This window comes from Prionailurus bengalensis, chromosome B4, assembly GCF_016509475.1.
Source record: "Prionailurus bengalensis isolate Pbe53 chromosome B4, Fcat_Pben_1.1_paternal_pri, whole genome shotgun sequence".
Taxonomy (NCBI): Eukaryota; Metazoa; Chordata; class Mammalia; order Carnivora; family Felidae; genus Prionailurus; species Prionailurus bengalensis.
In genome coordinates this window covers 129,980,053-130,002,538 of record NC_057358.1, presented here as the reverse complement: position 1 = coordinate 130,002,538, position 22,486 = coordinate 129,980,053, and the positions used below count along the sequence as shown (strand labels likewise).

General features: G+C 50.3%; 1 protein-coding gene across 1 annotated transcript in view; it reads right to left on the bottom strand.

Annotated features, from left to right (window-relative positions):
- Window positions 1-1,028: 1,028 nt before the first annotated feature.
- APOL5 (apolipoprotein L5) overlaps window positions 1,029-22,486 on the bottom strand; it is a 28,892-nt gene continuing 7,434 nt past the window's right edge. The window contains 3 exon segments of the mRNA XM_043564301.1: window positions 1,029-1,244; window positions 11,113-11,422; window positions 11,424-11,958. Coding sequence (XP_043420236.1) covers window positions 1,029-1,244; window positions 11,113-11,422; window positions 11,424-11,958 — 1,061 coding nt within the window.

The window sequence follows — 22,486 nt, the reverse complement described above, 5'->3', positions numbered from 1 at the left end:
GCTCGCTCGTGTGTTGGCTTCTAGGTTTCTCTCACTCGGGCGGGCAGCCTCAAACACCCCGCTGCATCCCAGGGCCTGGCCGGCCGTGTGGCCAGCACTCAGCACAGCCACTGGTGAAGGAGGGATGGCCGGACCCCTGCCTCCAGAATGTTCCTCTCCTGGCCTGCCAGCCCTCTACACGTGGGCCTGGATTCTCCTTCTAAAATTAATGTGACCACATCATCCCTTGCCTCAAAATCCTTGAGAAACTCCCATTTTCCAGAGTCTAAAATCCAAATCCCTTAACACAGCACTCAAGGCCTCCACGCCCCCAGCTCAGGCCCCCTTGCCCGCTGGCTCCCGTGCCCGCCCGGCCCCGCCGCCGGGGACTGCCCCCCAGACAAGCCGTGCCTCCCTCTCCCCTGGCCTTTGCCCCTCTTCCCACACCGAATGAACTTGTCCTCAACTTTCAAAGCTCAGATCAAATGTCATCTCTTTTGGGGGCGCCTGGGTGGCTCGGTCGGCTAAGCGTCCGACTTTGGCTCAGGTCACAATCTCACGGTTCGTGAGTTCGAGCCCCGCGTCGGGCTCTGGGCTGACCGCTCGGAGCCTGGACCCTGCTTCGGATTCTGTGTCTCCCTCTCTCTCCGCTCCTCCCCTGCTCACCCTCTGTCTCTCTCTCTCTCTCTCAAGGATAAACAGTTTTTAAAAAGTCATCTTTTTTTTTTTAATTTTTTTTTTTTTTTTAGGTCAGGGAGGGACAGAGAGAGAGGGAGGGAGAGAATCCCAAGCAGGCTCCGTGCTGTCAGCCCCAGAGCCCCACTCGGGGCTTGAACCCACGATAATCGTGAGATCATGCCCTGTGCCAAAGTGGGACACTCGACCGACTGAGCCACCCAGGCGCCCCCGCCCCCCGCCATAGCGGGCTCTTTACAAGTTTTATTTTGTCGACTTGACCCCCTCCCCTCCCACATCAGTCTTCCCACTTGACAGACTGTAGCCACGAAGATCTACTTTGAGCCACGTTCAGCCCACTCCTGCAGCATCCGCTAACCACGCGCACGGGTGCCACTTGAAGACCAGGCCCGGAGAAGCCGGATCTTCCGCTGGGAACGGTGCTCGTGTCTGGCCTCCCAGCAGACCGAGCTTCCGGAGGGCGGAGAACCATCAATCGTGTCCGGTTTTCTGCCGCCTCGCTGGGCACCTGCCCGCATATACTTCAGTACAATACAAGCTGTACTGAAGGTGCCACAGAAAGACACCGTCTGGAACACACAGCCCGGGAGGTGACAGGCACCGAACTCTGACTCCCCAGAGGTTTCCCGGGAAATACGAGATGACTCTAGGATGCGGGTCCGAGAGGTGGCTCCCAGCCTCAGGCTCCCGTCCCTGTGCCTCCAGAGGGGCTTCTGGACTATGCCCTCAGCTCCGCGCACCCAAGGTGCCCACGGCTATCACGATGGCGACCAAAGTCACTGGTTTTTTGTTTTTGTTTTTGTTTTTTTTTGCCAGGCTTCTGTTTCTCTCGGCCGGAGCCAGCTCTCTGTGCTCTCGGTCAAGTCTCTGCCCCGCTGCGTCTCCATGTATAGAACGTTCAGGTAGACCGGGGGACCCGTGGGGACCCTCCCGATGCCGCAGCGCAACCGGTCTCCCCAGGGGAAGATCAGGCCTCGACAAATGCTCTGTCCCAGGGCCGAGGACGGTCTGCTCGGAGACCCCCAGCCCAGCGTTCTGTCTTCCCCTGGGAGCAAAGTTCCTTCTCCTTCTCGGTCGACAACAGGGCCTTGCACCCGCCGCGCGCCGCAGAGAAGCCTCGGGAGGGCAGTTGGACCAATACTCTGACCAAGCGGGGTCCGAACCCGGCCCCGCCCGGGGCCTTGGCAGGAAAATGACGCGTGGATCTTGGAAACCGCCTGATCCCGCTCTCGGCCGGGCCCTGCGATTCTCACCCCGAGCTGCAGGGCATTTGCACACCCGGGGGATTCTGCCCCAACTGGCCTGGGCGAGAGCTGGGCCTCTGGATCCTGTGAAGAGGGAGGCGACGCTGGCCTGGACCCTGGCTGGAAACCGCCACCCTGAATGACCGTGGATCCCGCCGTCGCCTCAGAGGCTGGAGACCTCCAAAGTCCTCCTGAGAGAAAACAGGTTCACTTAGAAAGGCTGGCATCGACGCCCCCCTGCATGGTCACAAAGGCACCACGCCTGTGTGGGTGGGGAGAGCAGGCCTGCGGGGACTCTGTATTTGCACTCAGTTTTGCCTGAAAACTCCTCTAAAAAATCACATCTGTTAACCTTTCTTTTTCCTCTAGAAAATAATGTCTCTCGCTCTTTTTCTTTCCTCTAAAAACGAACGTCTATTAATCTTTTTGTTTAAGTTGATGTATTTCTTTTCAGAGAGACAGAGATATTGTGAGTGAGGGGCAGGGAGAGCGGGAGAGGGAGAATCCCAAGCAGGCTCTGGCGGTGTCCGTGCGGAACCCGACGCGGGGCTTGAACTCACGAACCCGTGAGATCATACTGGAACCGAGATCCAGAGCCAGGCGCCGGGGCGCCTGGGGGGGCTCAGTCGGTTGAGCGTCCGACTTCGGCTCAGGTCCTGATCTCACGGTTCGTGAGTTCGAGCCCCGCGTCGGGCTCTGGGCTGACAGCTCGGAGCCTGGAGCCCGCTTCGGATTCTGGGTGTCCCTCTCTCTCTGCCCCTCCCCTGCTCGTGCTCTCTTTCTTAAAAATAAACATTAAAAAAATTAAAAAATAAAAGGAGTCGGACACTTAACCAACTGAGCCACCCGTTCGCCCCTGTTAATCTATTTTCAAACGCAGGGAAGGAGGCAGCGGGTCGGTCTCAGTCAGTGACCAGCTGAATGCAAGGGCCATGGGTCTGTGCACCGCAGCCAGATCCCTTCTGGAACACGCCGGTTCTCAGATGCCCTCCCGCTCCCATCTCCATGGAAAGTTTCTGTCTGCCGGGACCAAATTCGAAACCTCCATACCCAGGCACTGAGGGCACCTTACGGTTCTGGCTTCAGAGCATCTTTCCAGGCTTAGAATCAATAATGAGGAGCCCAAACTGGAAGAGCGAAAGGCCATCCCTGTCTCCTCCTCCCCCCGCCCCCCAAAAAAGGGAGGCCACCCCCTCCCCCGACGGCTCAGTAGGCACGAGGCGCTCTGTTAGACGCCTTTATCCCACCATCCTCGGCTCCGTGTCTCGTCTACAGGAGGAGGCCGGATGACCAGACGGGGTGTGAGCTCTGGAGGAGGCAGGAAGGGAGGCTGTACCCTGGCCTCCCCGCAGGCTCGCAGTAAAGCCTCCTCCAGGCTGTCCCTCGAGCTTGTTAGAGGGCTGTGTGGCGCTGTGGCCGGAGGGGGCAGGTGTGAGCCGTGCTCTCAGAATCCCGGCGGCTTCACCATCACCCTCGGGCTCCGTCTGGGTTCTGAAATGATGGACTTCCCGGTTCAGGGTGGCCTTTTCCCATTTCAAAAGCCAGAATTCTAGATACTCAAAAGTTGCTTTTTTCTTTTTTAAGTTTATTTACTTTGAGAGAGACAAAGACAGCGCAACTAGGGGAAGGGCAGAGAGAGAGAGAGAGAGAGGGAGAGAGAGAATGTCAAGCAGGCTCTGTGCTGCCAGCACAGAGCCCGACTCAGGACTCAAACTCATGAAATGGCGACATCATGACCGGGGCCAAAACCAAGAGTCAGACGCTCGCTCACGGAGCCACCCAGGCGCCCCTTAAGTTGCTTCTTTTGAAGCATTTAGACCAGAAGTTGGCAAACTTTCTGTAAAGCACCAGATAATCAATATTTGAGGGTTTTTTTTTAAAAATTTTTTGATGTTTTTATTTATCTTTGAGAGGGAGAGAGACAGAGAACGAGTGGGGGAGGGGCAGAGAGAGAGCAGGAGACACAGAATCCGGAGCAGGTTCCAGGCTCCGAGCTGTCAGCACGGAGCCCGACGCGGGGCTCGAACCCACGAACCGTGTGATCACGACCGGAGCCGAAGTCGGATGCTTAACCGACTGAGCCACCCAGGCACCCCTTGATATTTGAGGTGTCGCAGACTGCCTGGCCTCTGTCAAGGCTTCTCAAGTCTGCCATTATCGCGGGAAAGAAACCAGGGGCTCTCCCCAAAGGGGGGTGTGGCTGTGCTCCAATGAAACTTTATTTACAAAGACAAGTGGTGAACCAGATTTGGCCCCTCAGCGATCATTTGCTGACTCTTGCCTTAGACCAACCCCAAGGCTCCAGAAATCTCCGGAAGAGTGTAGGTCAGTGCATGTGAAAATTCTCCCACCAAGCACAGGCTGAATATAAATGCTAATGTGGGCGTGTGCACCCAAGTGTAAACGATGTGAAATCTCCACATAATGTTTAAAAGTAAAGTGATGTCAGGATTGGCTCACTCGAAGTTAAAATGCCTCCAGCCTACAACACAGACCTGTACAAATTCCAGCCCGACTGTTCCTTAATGGTCTGACCTTGAAAAAGTCGCTTCGTCTCTCTGAGCCCCCTTTCCTAACTGGGATGCTTTTTACTGTTTATTTATTTTGAGAGACAGAGAGAGAGAGCGAGAGAGAGAGAGGCAGAGAGGGAATCCCAAGCAGGCTCTGCGCTGACACCGGGTCTGATGCGGAGCTCAGATTCACAAACCTTGAGATCGTGACCTGAGCTGAAATCAAGAGTCGGACGCTTAGCCGACTGAGCCACCCAGGCGCCCCTTTTAATTGGGACACTTAACCAAGGCAGCGTAGGGCAGTGGTTAAGAGCAAGGCGTCGAGGCTCAAGAGGGTTCGGAGTTCCATCCCTGAGCGGCCGCCTGCTAACTGGTCGACCTTGCACAATTTAATGTCTCTGTGCATTAGATTCCTCACCTGTAAATTGGAGATAAATGTACATACTGGCGGCGGGGGGGGGGGGGGGGTGGTGGGGGGGTGGGGGGGGGGGTGGGGGGGGGGGGGGGGGGGGGGGGGGGGGGAGGGGGTTCAAGGATGAAGTAGGACAGTATTTATAAAGTACTCAGCACAGTGTTGACAAAGTACTAAGCAGTAACTATGGGCTATTTAGCACAATTCCCAGTGCATAGTAAACCGTATTTCGTCGTTTCTTTTTTGAGAGGGGAGAGGGACAAGAATCAAGGAGAGTCTGGATTGCACAAGGATTCCTCAGGCTGGGAAGATTCGAATGACCCTTATTGCTGATAGGGAATAGCGCTGAAGATTCCCCACGGCGACAGTCTCTTAAAATATGTGTGAAAGGGGCGCCTGGGTGGCTCAGTCGGTCAAGCGTCTGACTTTGGTTCAGATCATGGTCTCGTGGTCTGTGAGTTCGAGCCCCGCGTCGGGCTCTGTGCTGACAGCTCAGAGCCTGGAGCCTGTTGCAGATTCTGTGTCTCCCTCTCTCTCTGCCCCTCCCCCGTTCATGCTCTGTCTCTCTCTGTCTCAAAAATAAACATTAAAAAAATTTTTTTTAAAAAAATGCTACTTCCTTTCTTGACCTCCACTCCCTGCTTCCCCACCTCCCCCCACTGCAGTGATTTCCCCAGTTTCCTGGAAGGTTCTCCAGAAAATCTCAAAAGCTTTGTCTATATTTAAGTCTCCAATTTCTTTCCCCCCTTCTCTTAAACCCTCTCCAGTCAAGCTTTGATCTGCCACTCCGCCATAACTGCTCTTGTCAAGGCCACCGATGGGCTCCACGCTGCCAAATGTGATCAGGGCTCAAACCTCATCGTCCTCAAGGCTTTCTTCCCTGGGCTCCCAGGACACCCCACTCCCGGCTCCCCTCCCCGCCTCGGTGGCTGCTCCTTCTCTGTCTCCTTCGATGATTCCTCCACTTCTCTCCATCCTCTTCAAGCCAGCGTGACCCAAGGCACTGACCTTGTACATCTGCTCTTTCGTACGTACACGCACATCCTTGACGACCCGGTCCGCTCTTGTGATTTTAAATATCATTTATTTACAAATTTGTGTCTCTCACCAGTTTGGTGTTGGAGATCCGGCGTCTTGAATCTAGACACACAGGTCTCACCATCTACTCAACACCTCCATTTGCTTGGCTGTTGGGTATCTCGAACTTCGCCATGTCCAAACTGAGCAACTTGATCTTGCCCTACACTCCCACGGCCACAACACCTGTTTCGGGTAAGGACCTGTTGTTCAGGGTAACACCTGGGTATTATGATGGTCTTTTTCTCTCACAAAACGTGGGCTCTACCTTCAGAATAGGTCCAGGCTCTGACACGTCTCACCACCTCCACGGCCACACCATTTCAAGCCACCGTCTTCTCTCCCAGGGACTGTGTCAGTCCCTGTGGTAGCCTTGCCCCTATGGTCTCTTCCCCACACAACAGCCACAGGGATGCTGTTAAAAGCTAAGGGAGATTATGTCATCCTTCCCCTTGAACCCTCCCGATGTTTACCCAGCTCACCCAGTAAAAGCCAAAATCCTACCATAGCTTATAAGACATTGCACTTTTTGGCCTCCATCTGACCTCATCTCCTGTCCCCTCTTGGTGCCCCTGAGCCATTACTCTGCTCCTGTCACGCAGCCTCCTTCCAGCTCCCTAAACCTGTCTTTGCTGTCCCTCTGTCCGGAATGCTCTTCTCCCAGATATCTTCTTGGCTGGCTCCCTCAACGCCTTCATGTCTTTGCTCAGATAAAAGCCTCCCTGAGGTTTTCCCTGATGATCTTATTTAAAATTGCATTCTTGCCCCACCCTACACTCCCCAGCCTCCTTCCCAGATTCATCCTTCTCCTTAACATCCATTACTTTATATTATACTGTATAATTTACTTATTTCTTGTGTTTCTTGTCTGCCTCTCCCACTGACTCTCTCACCACAAGACTATAAACCCCATGAAGGCAGGGGTGTGTTTTGTTCACTGCTCTATCCCACTGCTTAGAAAAATGCCTTTCACTTGGTAGGTATTAAGTATCTAGATGGGTGGATGGATGAATGGATGGATGGATGGGTGGGTGGATGGGTAGATAGGTGGTGCGTGGATGGTGTATGGATGGGTGTATAGATGGATGGATGGACGGATGGGTGGGTGAATGGATGGATGGACAGATGAATGGATGGGTGGATGGGTGGATGGGTGAATGGATGGATGAGTGAATGGATGGATGGATAGATGGGGTGGATGGATGGATGGACAGATGGATAGATGAGATGGGTGGATGAGATTAACGGACGAATAGGTGAGATGGATGGATGAACAGGTTGGAGACTACCTAGGAGCAATATTGTGATTTGTAAGAAATATATACATTTGGTCATTCATTTGGAGGACCAAAATATATTTTTCATTATATATTTGGTCTTCATCCACAGTTGCTGGCTTACAGCTCCCCAAACCCTTGGAATTTCCTGAGTGTTAAGAGCAATGGGTAAACCTTGTGTTTTAATATTTAGTCTCGTCCTCAGTTCCTGAAAATGCTTCAGAGCCTTAAAGGTGAACCGGGTGCCTTATTATTTACAGCATGTGCTGTGTCTGCAGGAGGTGGGCTTGGGGAAACACCTAAGGATGGGGGCTGGTTGCCAGGGAAACCAACCATGCGTAGAGACTGATTTCCTGGGAGGGGAGAGGGGCTGAAGGTTGAATCAACCAATGGCCAAGGAATTAAACAATCGTGCCTCTGTAATGCAGCCTCCGTAAAACCCCAAAATGGAGAGGGTTCAGCGAGCTTCCAAATCGGGGGAGCCAGAACACCTCCACGGGCCACCATGTTGGGGCCCAAACTTTAGCTAGGACAGAAGCTCCTTTGTTCAGGTCCTCGCCCTACATATCTCTTCATCTGGCTGTCCATTCATATTCTTTCATTTCCTTTGTAATCAGCATAGAAGTTGGACGAAATATGCTACGTGGATATAGGGAAGGACAGGTGTCTTCCTTTCTGAACAAGCGCATTCAGGACTCTTGTCTGTTCATGGGACACCTGGTCAAAAATGGCAGTGTGAGCGTGACGCGTGGGGGGAGATCTTGGGGTGTGTCCTTGCAGAGATTACTTTCGCTCACTCCTGGTCCCTTCTTCGAGGTTCCAAGAATTCTTCCCAGTGTGCTCCCATCTTAGCCAGTCTTACTGGTGGTTGGTCAACGTCTGCAAAACAGGCTCATGAATCAGTCAGGTTAGCCTAGAATTTTCTTATGGTGGAACAGTCAAGCATATTCTACCTTAATGTGTTGGTTACACACACACACACACACACACACTCACGTTGGAGTTGGGTTCAAGAACCCAAAAGACTAGACTTCTTGGTTTTCAGCCATGGGAATGGTCTTTTAGAAAACTCATTCTCCTCCCATTATGGCTTCAGTCAGTAGTGAGGCAGAAGCTGTATTCATTGAAGTGATGTAAGAAACTAAATTAAGTCCAGCAAGCTATGGGCTGTGGTCTTCCTTTTTAAGAAATCTAATTTTGGGGGTGCCTGGTGGCTCAGTCGGTTGGGTGGCTGACTTCAGCTCAGGTCATGATCTCGCCGTTCTGAGTTCGAGCCCTGTGTGGGGCCCTGTGCTGACAGCTTGGAGCCTGGAGCCTGCTTCGGATTCTGTCTCCCTTTCTCTCTCTGCCCTCCCCGCCTCATGCTCTCTTTCTCTCAAAAATAAACATTAAAAAAATATATAAAAATGAAGGAGTTTTTTTTTTAAAAAACTTTAATTCTAAATGCTCTGTGTAGTTACGTACAATTTGGAGAAGACACGTGCTCTAAACGTGGCCCAACCTCAGCTTAAATTAACATGCATATTTAAGTCTCCTTGTCCCCCGACCCCATCTGTACACACAGAGACTCTTATCTCTCGCACATTTCCCTTCTGTCCCGAGGAGTTCCGGAACCCCCAAGGATTACCATGGCCAGTGCTGGACTTCGACCATCATTAAATTTCCCTGCCCTGAGTTTTCCTAGTTGGACACTTGTATTTTGCCTCTGCTAAACCAAGGTTCCGTGGAGGCAGCTCGACTGGCGAGGACAAAGAGGAAACGGGAATAGTTTACTCACGTCTGTGGCAATAATTAGAATCTTCCAGAAGGTTCACCTGGGCGTCCAGCCATGCCAGGGCTGGCGTGTGGCTCGCATTCCACACTGGGTCCTTCTGTGTTTCTCGTGCGGCCTGGAGTACTGCCGGCAAAGAGGCGCCCCGTGGGTGTCTGTGCATTGAATACCACAACGAGTGGCCCCTCTGGCTGGAGATGCACACAGCCGGGGTGCGCGCAGGGCTCAGTGAGGTGACGCGGCAGAGACGCGAGCCCAGGATTGCACATGCGCGTAGCAGAATCAGGAGCCTACCCAGGAGTAGGTACCCCTGTCAGGGTCTCCCACAGCCCCCTGTGATCCTTGGGTGGTACCTTCCACCTCTCTTCCTTGTTAATGGCTCATCTGGGGTCTGTCCCCCTGCTGGGTCCCCAGGGCCATTAGAGCAGAGACTGTGTCTTTTCTCGCGACGACCTGGCTTGTACTGCATGACAGGCAAGACGCTTTCGAATACGAAGCCTCGTGTCTCATAGTTTACCCCCAAATCTTCCGCTGGTTATTAAGAAGCTAGACTATATGGGGCTCCTGGGTGGCTCAGTTGGTTAAGCGTCCAACTCTTAGGTCATGATCTCACAACTCGTGAGTTCAAGCCCTACCTCCGGCTCTTTGCTGACAGCGCGGAGCCTACTTGGGATTCTTTTTCTTACTCTCGCTCTCTGCCCCTCCCCCGCTCATGCTGTCTCTCTCAAAAATAAATGAACATAAAAAAAAAAAAAAGAAGTTAGAGGGGCTCAGTCAGTTGAGCGTCTGACTTCGGCTCAGGTCATGATCTCGCGGTTTGTGAGTTCAAGCCCCGCGTCAGGCTCTGTGCTGACAGCTCGGAGCCTGGAGCCCACTTGGGATTCTGTGTCTCCCTCTCTCTCTGCTCCTCCCCCCCTCATGCTCTGTCCTTCTCTCTCCTTTAAAAATAAATTTAAAAACATTTAAAAAATTAAAAAAAAAGAAGTTAGAAGATGTACCCAAAGAGTAAAAGTATATTGATGCAGTGAGTAAGAACACCTCACTCCTTAAAAGCAAAGTTTCCCAAACTTGGCTGTAGAATGGAATTATTTGGGGATCCTGCAACACCGCCCCCCCCCCAGTCCAGGTCATACCCCAGATCAATTAAATCCCAGTCCCTAAGAGCAAGCGGGACTCACCTGCTCATCAGTATTTGTCACAGCTTCCCAGGCACTTCCAACATGCAGACAAGTTTGGGAACACTCCCTTCAGCCCTCGGTCCCTGTCGCGACCTCAGCTGATTAAAATCTAAGGGGCCACCTGGGTGGCTCAGCCACTTGAGCGTCTGATTCTTGATTCCAGCTCAGGTCATGATCCCAGGGTTGTGGGATCGAGCCCTGCATTGGACTCCATGCTGAGTGTGGAGCCTACTTCAGATTCCCTCTCTCTCTCTCTCTCTCTCTCTGCCCCTTCCCTGCTCACACCCTATCTCTAAAATAAAAAAAAAATAAATTTAAATTTAAAACAGTTAAATAGAAACTGTGAATGAATGAATGAATGAATTCATGAGCCTTCACACCTTCGGCAAAGGCTTGTGTGTCCCTTGTCAGGGTCTCAGTCAGTGGCTTTGCTGCCCAGTCTTATTTCATACTCTCTGTATAATTAAAGAGGAGTTTTTGAAATTCTCCTCTATGTGGTAGTTTTCACTTCTGTTTTTAAAGCTAGATATTGAACGTCCCCAAATAAGAGAGGCTAGAGCTATCAACCGTTTTTTTCAAATAAAAATCCTTTTCCCAACTCATTTGGAATGCCACCTCAGGTCGTCCAACACAGGTTTGTGGCACCCTTATGGCGTGCCAGGTGCTGCGGGAGGCTGGGGACTCATCCCTGCCCTCCCAGAGGGTACATCGTACGGGAAGACGGACGGGGAATACCTAAGTGAAATATGTGATTTCTAAAGCATGTGCTCAGCGCCTTGAGAGAAAACAGCGGGGTTCTGGAAAGAGGAGGGGCCTAATTTAGCTGAGGGGCGTGGGCAAAGTCCTCTCTCTGAAGAAAGGACAGTTCTGATCATGTATTTGTGTATGCGTCTACCGACCCAGCATTCGCCTCCTGGGAGGCTCTAGGAAGACGGGGACCACGTCTGCCTTCCGCACCCTCTTCCTACCTCCTCCTTCAGGAACGGGCTTCTCCGACAGCCCCGCCCCTGGATGGTCAGCTTGTGGTGCCGGGTGAGCTGCCTCAGCTCCTGCTCCGGCTCCTTGGCGAGTGTCGTCAGTGCCTCGGCTGTCTCTGCCCTCGCCCCCTCCTCCAGGTGCTTCCGGCTCTGCAGGAGGCTTTGCACGTCTTGCAAAGGTGACAAGCCAGCCCCAGCAGCACCCGGCACCCGGACACCTTTGCTCACGGACAGGACTGAGCCTTCAGCTGCTCTCTGCAGCCCTCCGGCCCTCCAGAAGGGGAGACGGCTTATGGCCGTATTGACCTATAGCCATGAAGCCAGAGTTGGCTTTGGCCACCTGGGAGGCACGAAGTCCCTTGACCTTCTTGATGAGTCTGACACACCTATCAACGCACACAACACTGATTTCAGACAGCCTTATTTCTTCAAAAGCTTTGTACTCCGTCGTTGTTTCCATAGGCACCAGTCTGCTGGCTCTTTCTCTGGCTGCCATATTGCTTCTATTTTCTAAGACACTCGTCAACATGTTGGCGACAGCAGCGGCTGCCCCCAGGCCCAGCCCCACCGCTGAGAGCATCAGACTCCGCCCTACTGTCACGGGTACCAGGGCCAAACCCAAGATGCTTAAGACGCCAGAGACGGCGTCTGAGGCGCCGGCCACCAGGCTGGTCTTGGCGAGCATCTTATGGGTCGCGTCCACTTGGTCGGCAATAGCGTGCAGCTCTCTGATGTTCTTTTCCAGCTTCTACTTCTGCAAGGGGAAACAGAAGAGAAACGCTTTTTCCTCCTCGGATAGGTTTCCTGGCACGGATGCTTCCTTATACCGTGTCAGCTCTTCCGGCAGGATGTACAGTTCGTATCACTTGGTTCGTTTTCCAGCTCTAGGGCAGGCTCAGCAGTAAGCTACAAACTTCTGGTAATCGGAGTTCTCTAACACATTCAGGGAGCAGGGCCCTGAGAATCAAGGTATAAGCGGGGAGCGACGTGACCGGAGACCCCGGGGACCCCGGGGACCGTGTGTTTATAGCAGGAGACACGGTTCAAGCGATCGTGCTGTGCGTCCAGAACGGCTTCCCAGTCCATTCACCCATGGACAGCTCGCTTTCTTCTGCCCATAATGGAGACTGATGTGATGAATAAAATGTACCCTGAAAGCATTGACTGACTTCTGTAATCTTTTCTTAATGAATATATATACATATTCATATGTGTGTGAATATGTATGTATATGTATATGTATATGTATATGTATATGTATATATGCATACATATAAAACTTAAACACTAATAACAGATTGCAAACAATTCTATCCAGGAAAATAAGAGTCCTAACAGCCTATATATAGAGGAGGTGGCTTGATTTTCTTTTTTGATGTTAAAAGGGGATCTACCGGGAAATTGTGGTTGCTTCTGGGCAAAAGAGCCGGGCAGCTGGGAAAAGGTTTGAGGGAGATTTACTTTTAACCTTTGCCCTTCTGTTCCTTTTGAGTTTTGTATCATGTGTGGGTAATCGAATTATTTCAGGAAATTAGTCGAATAGCCTATACTTCCAAAGAAAAAGGAGAGAGAACCTTCAGTGAGACCCTGATTATAATGTAATATCTTCCATAGAGGAGGGCCAATGGTGTACTATCCGTCTTGCCAGCGTTGTGTTATTTGGGGAACGTGGTCGCACCCAGACACAGAAGCTTCTGCTCTGTTCGCTCGCGAACAGGCAAGGAGGAGAAGCATGTAATCCTAAGAAAAAGTGGTGAAGAAAGAAAAATGTCCCGCTGAGAAAATTCTCTCCATTAACTCAAATGTTCCCTATGCTTTGGAGACGAGACTGGTGTCAATTTTCCCGTGGAATCCCTTTGGTCCAGCTCCTGGAACACCAGAGTTTGGCAGGGTCTTTGAGAAAATCACCCTTCTAAGTGAAATTATCTGATAGGATCGGGAGCTTCCCAAGGGGACCCTGCTGGACGGCGCAGGATGCTCTAATTGGCTTTTTGTGGCACGTAACAGAATCTGACTCGGATGCCCCCTAGGTTTGTTCCTGTCTGTCTACAACAGATTGGGCACGGGTTTAAGGAATACCGTAAGCCATACTGGAGAGGAGGTGTTTGGGAAAGAAGGCAGGGCTCGTGGAAAAACTATACTGAGGCCAAGCAGCCCCAAGGCCTCCATAAAGAGCCCCTTGACAATCTCTTTGCTCCTTGGGCAAAGCCTCAGGTAGACCAGCCAAGTGACCCTTGCCCAGGGAAGCGGGAGGGGCCTTTGGACATCCTTCCCCGTCAGGACATCACTCTCGAAAAAAAGGCTTGCTCACAGGTGCCTGGGTGACTCAGTCGGTTAAGCGTCTGACTTTGGCTCGGGTCATGCTCTCACGGTTGGTGAGATCGGGCCCCGCATCGGGCTCTGTGCTGCCAGCACTGTGCTTGCTTTGGATCGTCGGTCTCCCCCTCTCGCTGCCCCTCCCCCACCGGTTCTCACTTTCAAAATAAATACACTTAAAAACACAAAGAAGCGAATCTTGAGGACAGATCACAAAAAAACAAAATAAAAATAAATTTAAAAAAAACCGGCTTGCTCGGAGTTTTCTTTGGGACGTCTCTGTACGCCTAGGAGTCCAGCCCCCCTCTAGCCTGTCTCAGATCTATAGGGTGTTGGTGGAAGGCTCCCCAGATCATCCGTCCATAGAGGGCAAAGGCGTCCACGCCCCTGCCGTTACTGGAAGGACGTCCAGACCACGTTCACACTATTTCGACACACGTGTAGGCTACATCGGCTTGTGATGTCCTCTGCAGGCCTGACACGGAAGGAAAGCGGCCACCTGCCTCGTTTGCTCCCTCAGTCACAGAGGAGAACGCTGGCCCAAGGGCGAGGTGACCTTCCCTACATGACAACCCAGTTTGCGATGGAATTAGGGTAAGAACCCGGGACTCCAGTTTTCCAGAAGCTTCTGGCCGGCCCCACCTGCCGGTCGAGACTACTATTCCCCTAAGAAAGAGAAAACCATCTCTCTGTCCGGGCACCGTGCAAGTGACCTAATTAACTTTGGTCCGAGTGGGGGTTCTCAGCCAGCAGCCCATGGGAAGGACTCTGTTCTGAGCCGCTTCAGGATGAACCGGCGCCGTGAGGTGGGGTCGGAAGAGCAGAAGAGGGACGGACAGGTGGAGGGAGGCTGGGCCAAGTTCTGTGAGGATGTGTAAATCCTTCCCCCCAGCCCCCCGTTTCTGCACATTTCCGGTTGCAAAGGGAGGTAACGCGTGATGAACACTTCAGCCCACTTAGTTGGAACCCATTTGTGTGTTTCCTACTGTGAGGCTGATGAGAGCCTAGCGACGGAATTTGGATATTAACAATCAGATTTCCTGTCCTCGTGCAGATGTCCTGAGTGTCAGGTCTGTGCCCGACGCTATTCTAGAGGCCGGGATTATGGCGCTGAGTACGGCAGCCCAAACCCCTGCCCTCCCAGAATGCACATTCTGGGGATTCCCTGCCCGCCCCCCGCCCCCACCCCCGACACATCCCTGTTCTAGGATTACCTGTCCAAACCACTCCTCTCCCCCAGCCTTCCCAGGCCTCTGGGTGAAAGAGTATGCATCGCGTGTCTTCTCTGCTCATCTTGTCCAGGAGATATTTACTGATGTGCCCGCAAAAGGGACTATCTAGTTATAATTGGGGGGATAAGAAAAACAAAGTTGGAAGACATCAAAAATCTTAACGTCGGGGCGCCTGTGTGGCGCAGTCGGTTAAGCGTCCGACTTCAGCCAGGTCACGATCTCGCGGTCCGTGAGTTCGAGCCCCGCGTCAGGCTCTGGGCTGATGGCTCAGAGCCTGGAGCCTGTTTCCGATTCTGTGTCTCCCTCTCTCTCTCTGCCCCTCCCCCGTTCATGCTCTGTCTCTCTCTGTCCCAAAAATAAATAAACGGTGAAAAAAAAATTAAAAAAAAAAAAAATCTTAACGTCTATGGGGCGCCTGGATGGCTCAGTCGGTTAAGCATCCAACTCTTGATTTCAGCTCAGGTCATGATTTCCTAGTTTGTGGGATTTGTGGGATCAAGCCCTGCGTCAGGCTCAGCGTGGAGGGTGGAGCTTGCTTGGGGCTCTCTGTCTCTCTTTCTCTCTCTGCCCCTCCCCCACTGATTCTCTCTCTCTCTCTCTCTCTCTCTCTCGTCTCTCAAAATAAATAAACTTTTAAAAATCTTAACATCTCAAAAATTTCATAGCTTTTTGGCCTAAGGATTTTGACCAATTAAACTCTGATAATACCTACTGCTGGCTAGAAGGTGGTAAAACAGGCGATTTCTCAGGTTTCTGGTGGCAAAGCAGATTGGCCAAAGACTTAAGAAATCGTGATCTTAGGAAATCGTGACAGATGAAGTCACCAAGCCTTCTGATAATCATCCAATAAGCCAACGACAGGCACAAGATGGTCAAGGTCATGTTATTTATGTCACTGTAAATTTGAAGGCAAGGGAGAGACCATTCTGTCCAACCCTCTACCATCTACAGTCCCGGCAGGATTGTCCAGTCTCTGCCGAAGCCTCCATAGAGATGAGTCCATTGGCTGGCTGGTTGTTTCAACCAGGCAGGTGAGGGTGACAGGTGTCACTCCAAAAGATGCCGCTTTGGGATACTGATTGATTGGAGCTGAAGGCACTTGAAATACAAAGGCGGGAAGAGGCGTTCTCTGAACTCCCCTCATCTGCCTAAAGACATACCCCGCGAGAGGTGCTCTGATGTCTTAGATGCCCCCTGGGGGTGTCCACAGTCTCTTGTCACAGGGGACTGGAAGTCGACACCACACCCAGACCCACTTTGTCACAAGCTATCATACCTCCTGCCTGTTCTTCTAAGGGCCCATTCGTCTTTCTTGGAAAGCATTTATTCCCCCCTAAGAGGCCTACCCCCCTTTTTCCTATTAAATTGGTATTTAAGGGGGGTCTGGGTGGCTCAGTAGGTTAAGTGTCTGACTCTTGGTTTCAGCTCAGGTCATGATCTCACGGTTTTGTGAGTTCAAGCCCCGTTTCAGGCTCTGTGCTGACAGCATGGAGACTGCTTGGGATTCTGTGTCTCCCTCTCTCTCTGCCCCTTCCCTGCTCACGCTCTTTCTCTCTCTCTCTCTCAAAAATAAATAAATAGGGGTGTCTGGGTGGCTCTGTCGCTTAAGCGTCCGACTTCAGCTCAGGTCATGATCTCGCCGTTCGTGGGTTCGAGCCCCACGTCGGGCTCTGGGCTGACAGCTCGGAGCCCGGAGCCTGCTTCGGATTCCGTGTCTCCCTCTCTCTCTGCCCCTCTGCCGCTTGTGCTCTGTCTCTCTCCCGCTCTCTCAAAAATAAACAAACATTAAAAAAATTAAAAATAAATAAATAAAAATTTTAAAAAATTGGCATTTAAGACTGAATTCTCAGCCACCTTGGGGAATCACTTCCCCCCTCAGCCACTCCCCACGTGTACGCGAGGCCACGCACGTTCATTTTTCTCTCGTCAGTCTCTTATGACAGGGCCTCAGGCTAAGAACGCAGAAGGGGAGAGGGACAATGAGCGTCCCCCCTGCGGGCAGCGCGGCACACTGGCCCCCGTTTAAAGACGCTTCTGCCGCGGCTTTTTCTCTTGCTCAAAAACCGCTTGGACACAAATCACCCCCACGGCTGCAACATAACCATCGACTTGGCTCACCCACTTCCGGTTGGCTTCAAGGGCATGTCCTTTTCCACGGGCTTTGGATAACGTATCGCCGCCGTGTGTGCTGGTTGTAAACCGTAATATTACACGACAAGCCTTTTCCATAGCGCTCCTCCGCGCTGCGTGGCAAGAGGGGGCCGCACCTCGTGGCCCATCGGGGTTGCCGTGGTCTCGTCACCCCTATGAGTCCGCCTGTGTGTAATGGCACCAAGCCCGTCCTGTTTGCAGCGGCGGCTCTGGCCGGCGGCCGGGGCCGGTGACGGGCTCCCGTGTCCCCGTCTGCTTCCTGGCTTCCCGCGGTTCCGGGTGTGAGGGCGCACACGCAGGGGCCGGGAGCTCCTCTTGATTCTCGTTACGCTTCATGAAGGCAGTTATCCGCTGTCCTAGTATGTGCAGATACAGGCCACTGAGGAGGGCTCAGGACATATCCCTGCTTAAATCCGAGGATCTGCTACGTTCCTATCCCATGGCACGGGGTGGCACCCCCGTGGCACGGTGTGAGCGCCTTGAAGCGAGATTTGTTACTTCTTGACGCAGCAGGCTGGCATTGTTTCCTGGTTACTTCAAATTGTTTTCATGCTATTGTGAATAGTATCTTTTAACGTGTGTGTGTGTGTGTGTGTTTAAGTAGTCTTGATGCCCAGTGCAGAGAGCCCAACGCAGGCCTGAACTCACGACCCTGAGGTCAAGACCTGAGCTGAGATCGAGTCAGACGTGCAACCGACAGAGCCACCCAGGCGCCCCTAATGTGTTTTCTAACCTGCTTTGTTGCTCAACAGAGATATTATTCGTCTTTAATACTCCTCTGGGCTTCACTGAAGTTTTACTAATTATAATAGCTGTCGAATGAATGCTTCGTGAATACATAATGCTGGGTTTCTTTCTTATTTTTTTTTTTAAGACTCATATTCCTTATTTTGGATCTATGCCTTATTGGGTTAGTTTGAAATCTTAAATTACTTAATTTTATGGATCCTAGTATTTCACTGTTGGCAGCTGGCTTACAAAAACTGTTCATCGTGATAAGGTGTGTGTTTTATTCCTATATTTCAATATTTTTCTTAGGATTAGGTGCTGAATTTTCAGACTCTAATGAGATGATCATAATTTTCCTTTTTTATCTATCCCATGAATAAGGTGTATGGTGTGCATAAATTTCCATATATCGAATTGTCCTTCTGTTCCGTGAAGAACCCAACTTGGTCATTGCAGGGTTTTGTATCAGCCTATTATAGATTTACATTCCCTACTGTATTCAATATGTTTATCTCAGAGTCATAAATATTGAGCTATGGTTTCCCTTCCAGGTAATCAAGGCTTATTATCAGTGTTATATTCACATCGTAGAATATGCTCACTTGCATGCTGTGATTTTTGTTTCTGGGGCAATTTGTATGACGTGAGAATTGCTTGTTTTCTGGAAGCTTAAAAGAATCTGCAGATTGTCTTGTTTCCCACATCTTCATCAGGATGCTTTTGATTTTTTTTAAGTGTATTTATTTTTGAGAGAAAGAGAGTGCACACACACGCAAATGGGGGAGAGGGAGAAGAGAAAGAATCCCAAGCAGACGCCGTGCTGTCTGCGCAGAGCCAGACGTGGGTTTCTATCTCATGAACTGTGAGGTCTTGACCTGAGCTGAAATCAAGAGCCAGATGCTTAGCTGACTGAGCCACCCAGGCACCCCTAGAAGCTTTTCATTTTTAAAGGTTTTTAATGTGATTGATAAATGTTTCTCTTTCCTGTGCCTGAAACCTGGCCCCAGCCCTCGCCCACACCTCCTCTTTTTTGAAGACTTAAAGGGTAATAACAAAATCCTAGCTATTTCAAACTCACTTGTTCTCATTTTCTATAAACAGGCATTTCTTGTGTTCTTCGCAAAGACTTTCACAGAGGAAGAAGTACAATGGCCAACGGACACATGTAAAGATGCTTAACATCATTAGCAGCCCCCAAAATGAATATCTAGACCACAGCAAGATACCATCTCCTTGACCACTTTGGCAAAAGCGAAAAGAATAAAAGCATCCCGTGTTGCTGAGAAAGAGAGAGGGGAGAGAGTGTGTATTCTCAGGCACTTTGTTGGAGCATAAAGTGATAGAACTTTTGGAAGGACGATTTGGAGTAGCTCAGAACACAGAACGTGCATATGCTGAGGCTCACATCCCCCCTCTAGAAATTCACCCCACGCAAACACAACAGCACGTACAGAGAAGGGTGTGTGATAAAAACCTTCACTAGTGCCTTGAGGTGGTCAAGAGAAATGGAAACAATTTGCAATATCCCTGGAGGGGGACTGTTCCCATGAAAACACACCAATATAAAAGAAAGACTTATGGACACAAAGAAGAATGAAACCAATCTATACGAACCGACCTGGAAGACCCAGAATGCGTTAAGAAAAAAAATTGAAGAACATAGTCTCGATTTTTAAAAAGATTGTATATGCAGTGGTCTAGGACCACGGCGGGGGGAGGGGGGGATTTCTGGGTGGAGCTACACCCAGCGGTGAGCAGGCTCAGCCCAGGAGAGAGACGCTTAGGGGACGGACGACCCACACCTGTACCTTCCCCTCATCTGTCTTATCGAAACGTGCTGCAGAAATCACATGCTGCTTTCACAACGAAAACCAGTGAACTAAAAACAATGAGGCATAATGAGGCATCTTTATTCCTCACCTCCCTGGTCACGACAAACTCGCCAGCTCGCTTTGGTAAAGGCATTTAGCACAGGCAATACCGCCGGGCACATGCCGAGGCGAGCAAGAGTCGGGCACGTTAACGTCGTTAAGTATCAATATTGTCGTCTTTTAAAACACTCCACACGTGACAAGCGTTCCTAACCTGTTGTGCTGACCTTTTGGGTCCTTTTCATTCCAGGGTATCTCTTGTATGCAGAACAGTATTCAAATCCGGCTGAGAATCGCCGGTGTCGGTGGGGCTCACGCAGGTGTTATATCGTGATCTGGATACATATTCTGATTTGGGGTTTATAAAATATCGGCCCTGTGGCTAAGGGGCCCTGGATGCTGTTGGTCAAATTGTGAGACGGGTGTGAGCCAGATTGTGGGGGAAATAGGGTAGGAATGAGACCTTAGACCCTCAACTTCGCTTTAGGAACTGGGATCACACACGCTCGGGGCCCCGAGTCACTTGCCAATCTCCCGCATCTTCCATTATAGGTTGAGAGAGGGCGCTGTAGTCAGAGGAATCTACTGAGAAAAGGGGGGTGTTACGTGGGTAGATTCCAGGTGATGGTGTAGTCATAGAGCTTCAAGGCCCCCTTCACGCCTGTCTCTCTACAGGTGACAACGGGTCTTGACCCAGAAGAGACATAGTTTCACCTCCTAAAGAAGAAAAGAGACCCCACAGTTAGGTTGGGGGAGGGGGGGAGGGTGTCTTCACCCAGAGCTGAGACCCAGTGAGTCAGACCTAGGAATTGGTAAACATATGGAATCTATGGAAGGCGGTGAGACTAGAAGCCGGGAAAGAGCCAAGAATAGAACCCTGGCAAGTGCCAATATTATAGAGGAAATTGGGGAATGAAAGGGCTCCCCTAACGACTCGAGGAGGAAGTTGCCTGAGAGATAGAAGCAGAGGGAAGGCCCCAGAACAGAGATAATGTCTCCGTTATCCTGTGATGCTGCTGGAACTTCTGGATAAATGGATACCGGACGACTGGAGCAAGTTGTCAACTTCTCTTGGCAATTACTCAAAAGCAACAAGGAAAGGACGGAGGCATCATCTATTAGAAACCGTGAGAAATAGGTAACGTTTTTTCCCACTTTGCCAAACGCAAGAAAAATGAGCAGGGCTTTGGCAGGAAAAGGAGAGATGATGCCAGTAATTGCAAAGAAAAATGCTCCTCTTCAAGGTGAAGGGCATTCCCGAAGTGCAGAAGTAAAATCCCTTTTTAAAATGGTGAGAATAAAGTGTGCGGGTTGGCACCAAATCGGGACTGGCTCCAAGAATCAATGCACTAAATGAGGAAAGCTGGTGAGACGAGCTGAATCTGGAGGAGGCAGTTTGTCCTTGAGACGAGAGGAGAAGAGGGTCAGCGTTGTGAACAGTTTGAAAACTGCCCGATTCCCCTGCTTGGGGGAAACAGAAACAGAAACTCGTGCAGAACGCCCCAGATCAGAAAGAACAGCTCTGTTGCCATAGAACACAGTCCTGACTTCTTCCTTATTTCAATCTCCCATAAATAGCTGGTCCATGAAAGCAAGCAACCCAAACAAGGCCTCCACAAAAAATATATTAACCCACCAACAACAATCGACCCAACTGAAGAGCGGGTTAAGGACCCGAGTAGACATTTCTCCAAAGACAACATAAAAATGGCCAATAAACCCACGAAAAGATGCTCCACATCACTCATCATCAGGGAGATGCCAACCCAAACCACAATGAGAGACCATCTCATACCTGCTAAGATACAGATTGTAAAGAGAGAGAGAGAGAAAGAGAGAGAGAGAGAAAATAACAAGGGTTGGCAAGAGCGTGGAGAAACTTGTGCATTGCTAGGGTATTGAATGTAAAATGGTGCAGCCAACGTGTATGTCAGTTACCCCCCCAAATTAAAAGTAGAATTACTATATTTCCAGCAATCCACTGCCTGGTAGATATGCAAAAAGACCCTGAAAGCAGGGTCTCCGGCAGATATGTGTAAACCCGTGTTTACGGCAGCATTAGTCATAGTAGCCAAAAGGTAGAAACAACACAAATGGGTAAGTAGAGAAACATAACATGTGGGATATGGAATAGATATACAAAATATACCATGGAATATGATTCAGCCTTAAGAAGGAGTGAAATTCTGCCCCATGCCACACCACAGATGAACCTTGAAGACGTTACGCTTGGCGGAATGAGTCAGACACAAAAGACAAATGTTGTAGGATTCCATTTATATGCGGGTGCTGGAGGAGTCAAGTTCACAAAGATGGAGGGTAGAAAAGTGGTCGGCAGGAGCTGAGGGGTGGGGCGGGGAGGGGGGAGCAGGAATGGGGAATTAGTGCTTAATGGACACAGAGTTTCAGTGTGGGAAGATGAAAAAGTTTTGGAGATGGGTGCAAAAGAATGTACATGTACTTAATACTGCTGAAGGGTACACCTAAAAAATGATTAAAATGGTTCGTTTTATGCTGCCTATATTTTACCACAATAAAACATATATATAGGTTCAAGGTCCAAATGGAAACTGGACAAAGAAAATCAGAAAGAAATGGCAGATAAAGAACACTCACCAGAAAGGTGTTGCCAAAAAGCTGATGAAAATGATCAACAATTCTTTTGCGATTCATTTTCTTAAAGCGAGTGAAGCGATTTCCTTTATGATATAAGAGCAAAACACGTGATCTCAGGGCTCAGGGAAGACACGGCAAAACAGGAGGCAATTAAGAGGAAACTGGTCAAGCTTAACAAAGAAGAGAGAAGGAAAATAAAGCCATTGCAGAAATAAGTGAGATAGCAGAATTCACACAAGGGGAAAAAGACACTGTTAAAAAAGAAATAGTAATCGACAGCGAAGACAAAAATGAGGTCAATGAGCAAAATGAAATGAAGACAAAGGTCTGGCAAAAAATACACGGAATAAAGGCAAAATCCAATGCAGGCGAGGTGGAACTTCCAAAGAAGAATACTGAAAAGTGTGAACAGAACGAGTATTTAAAGTTAAAATTCAAGGGGCGCCTGGC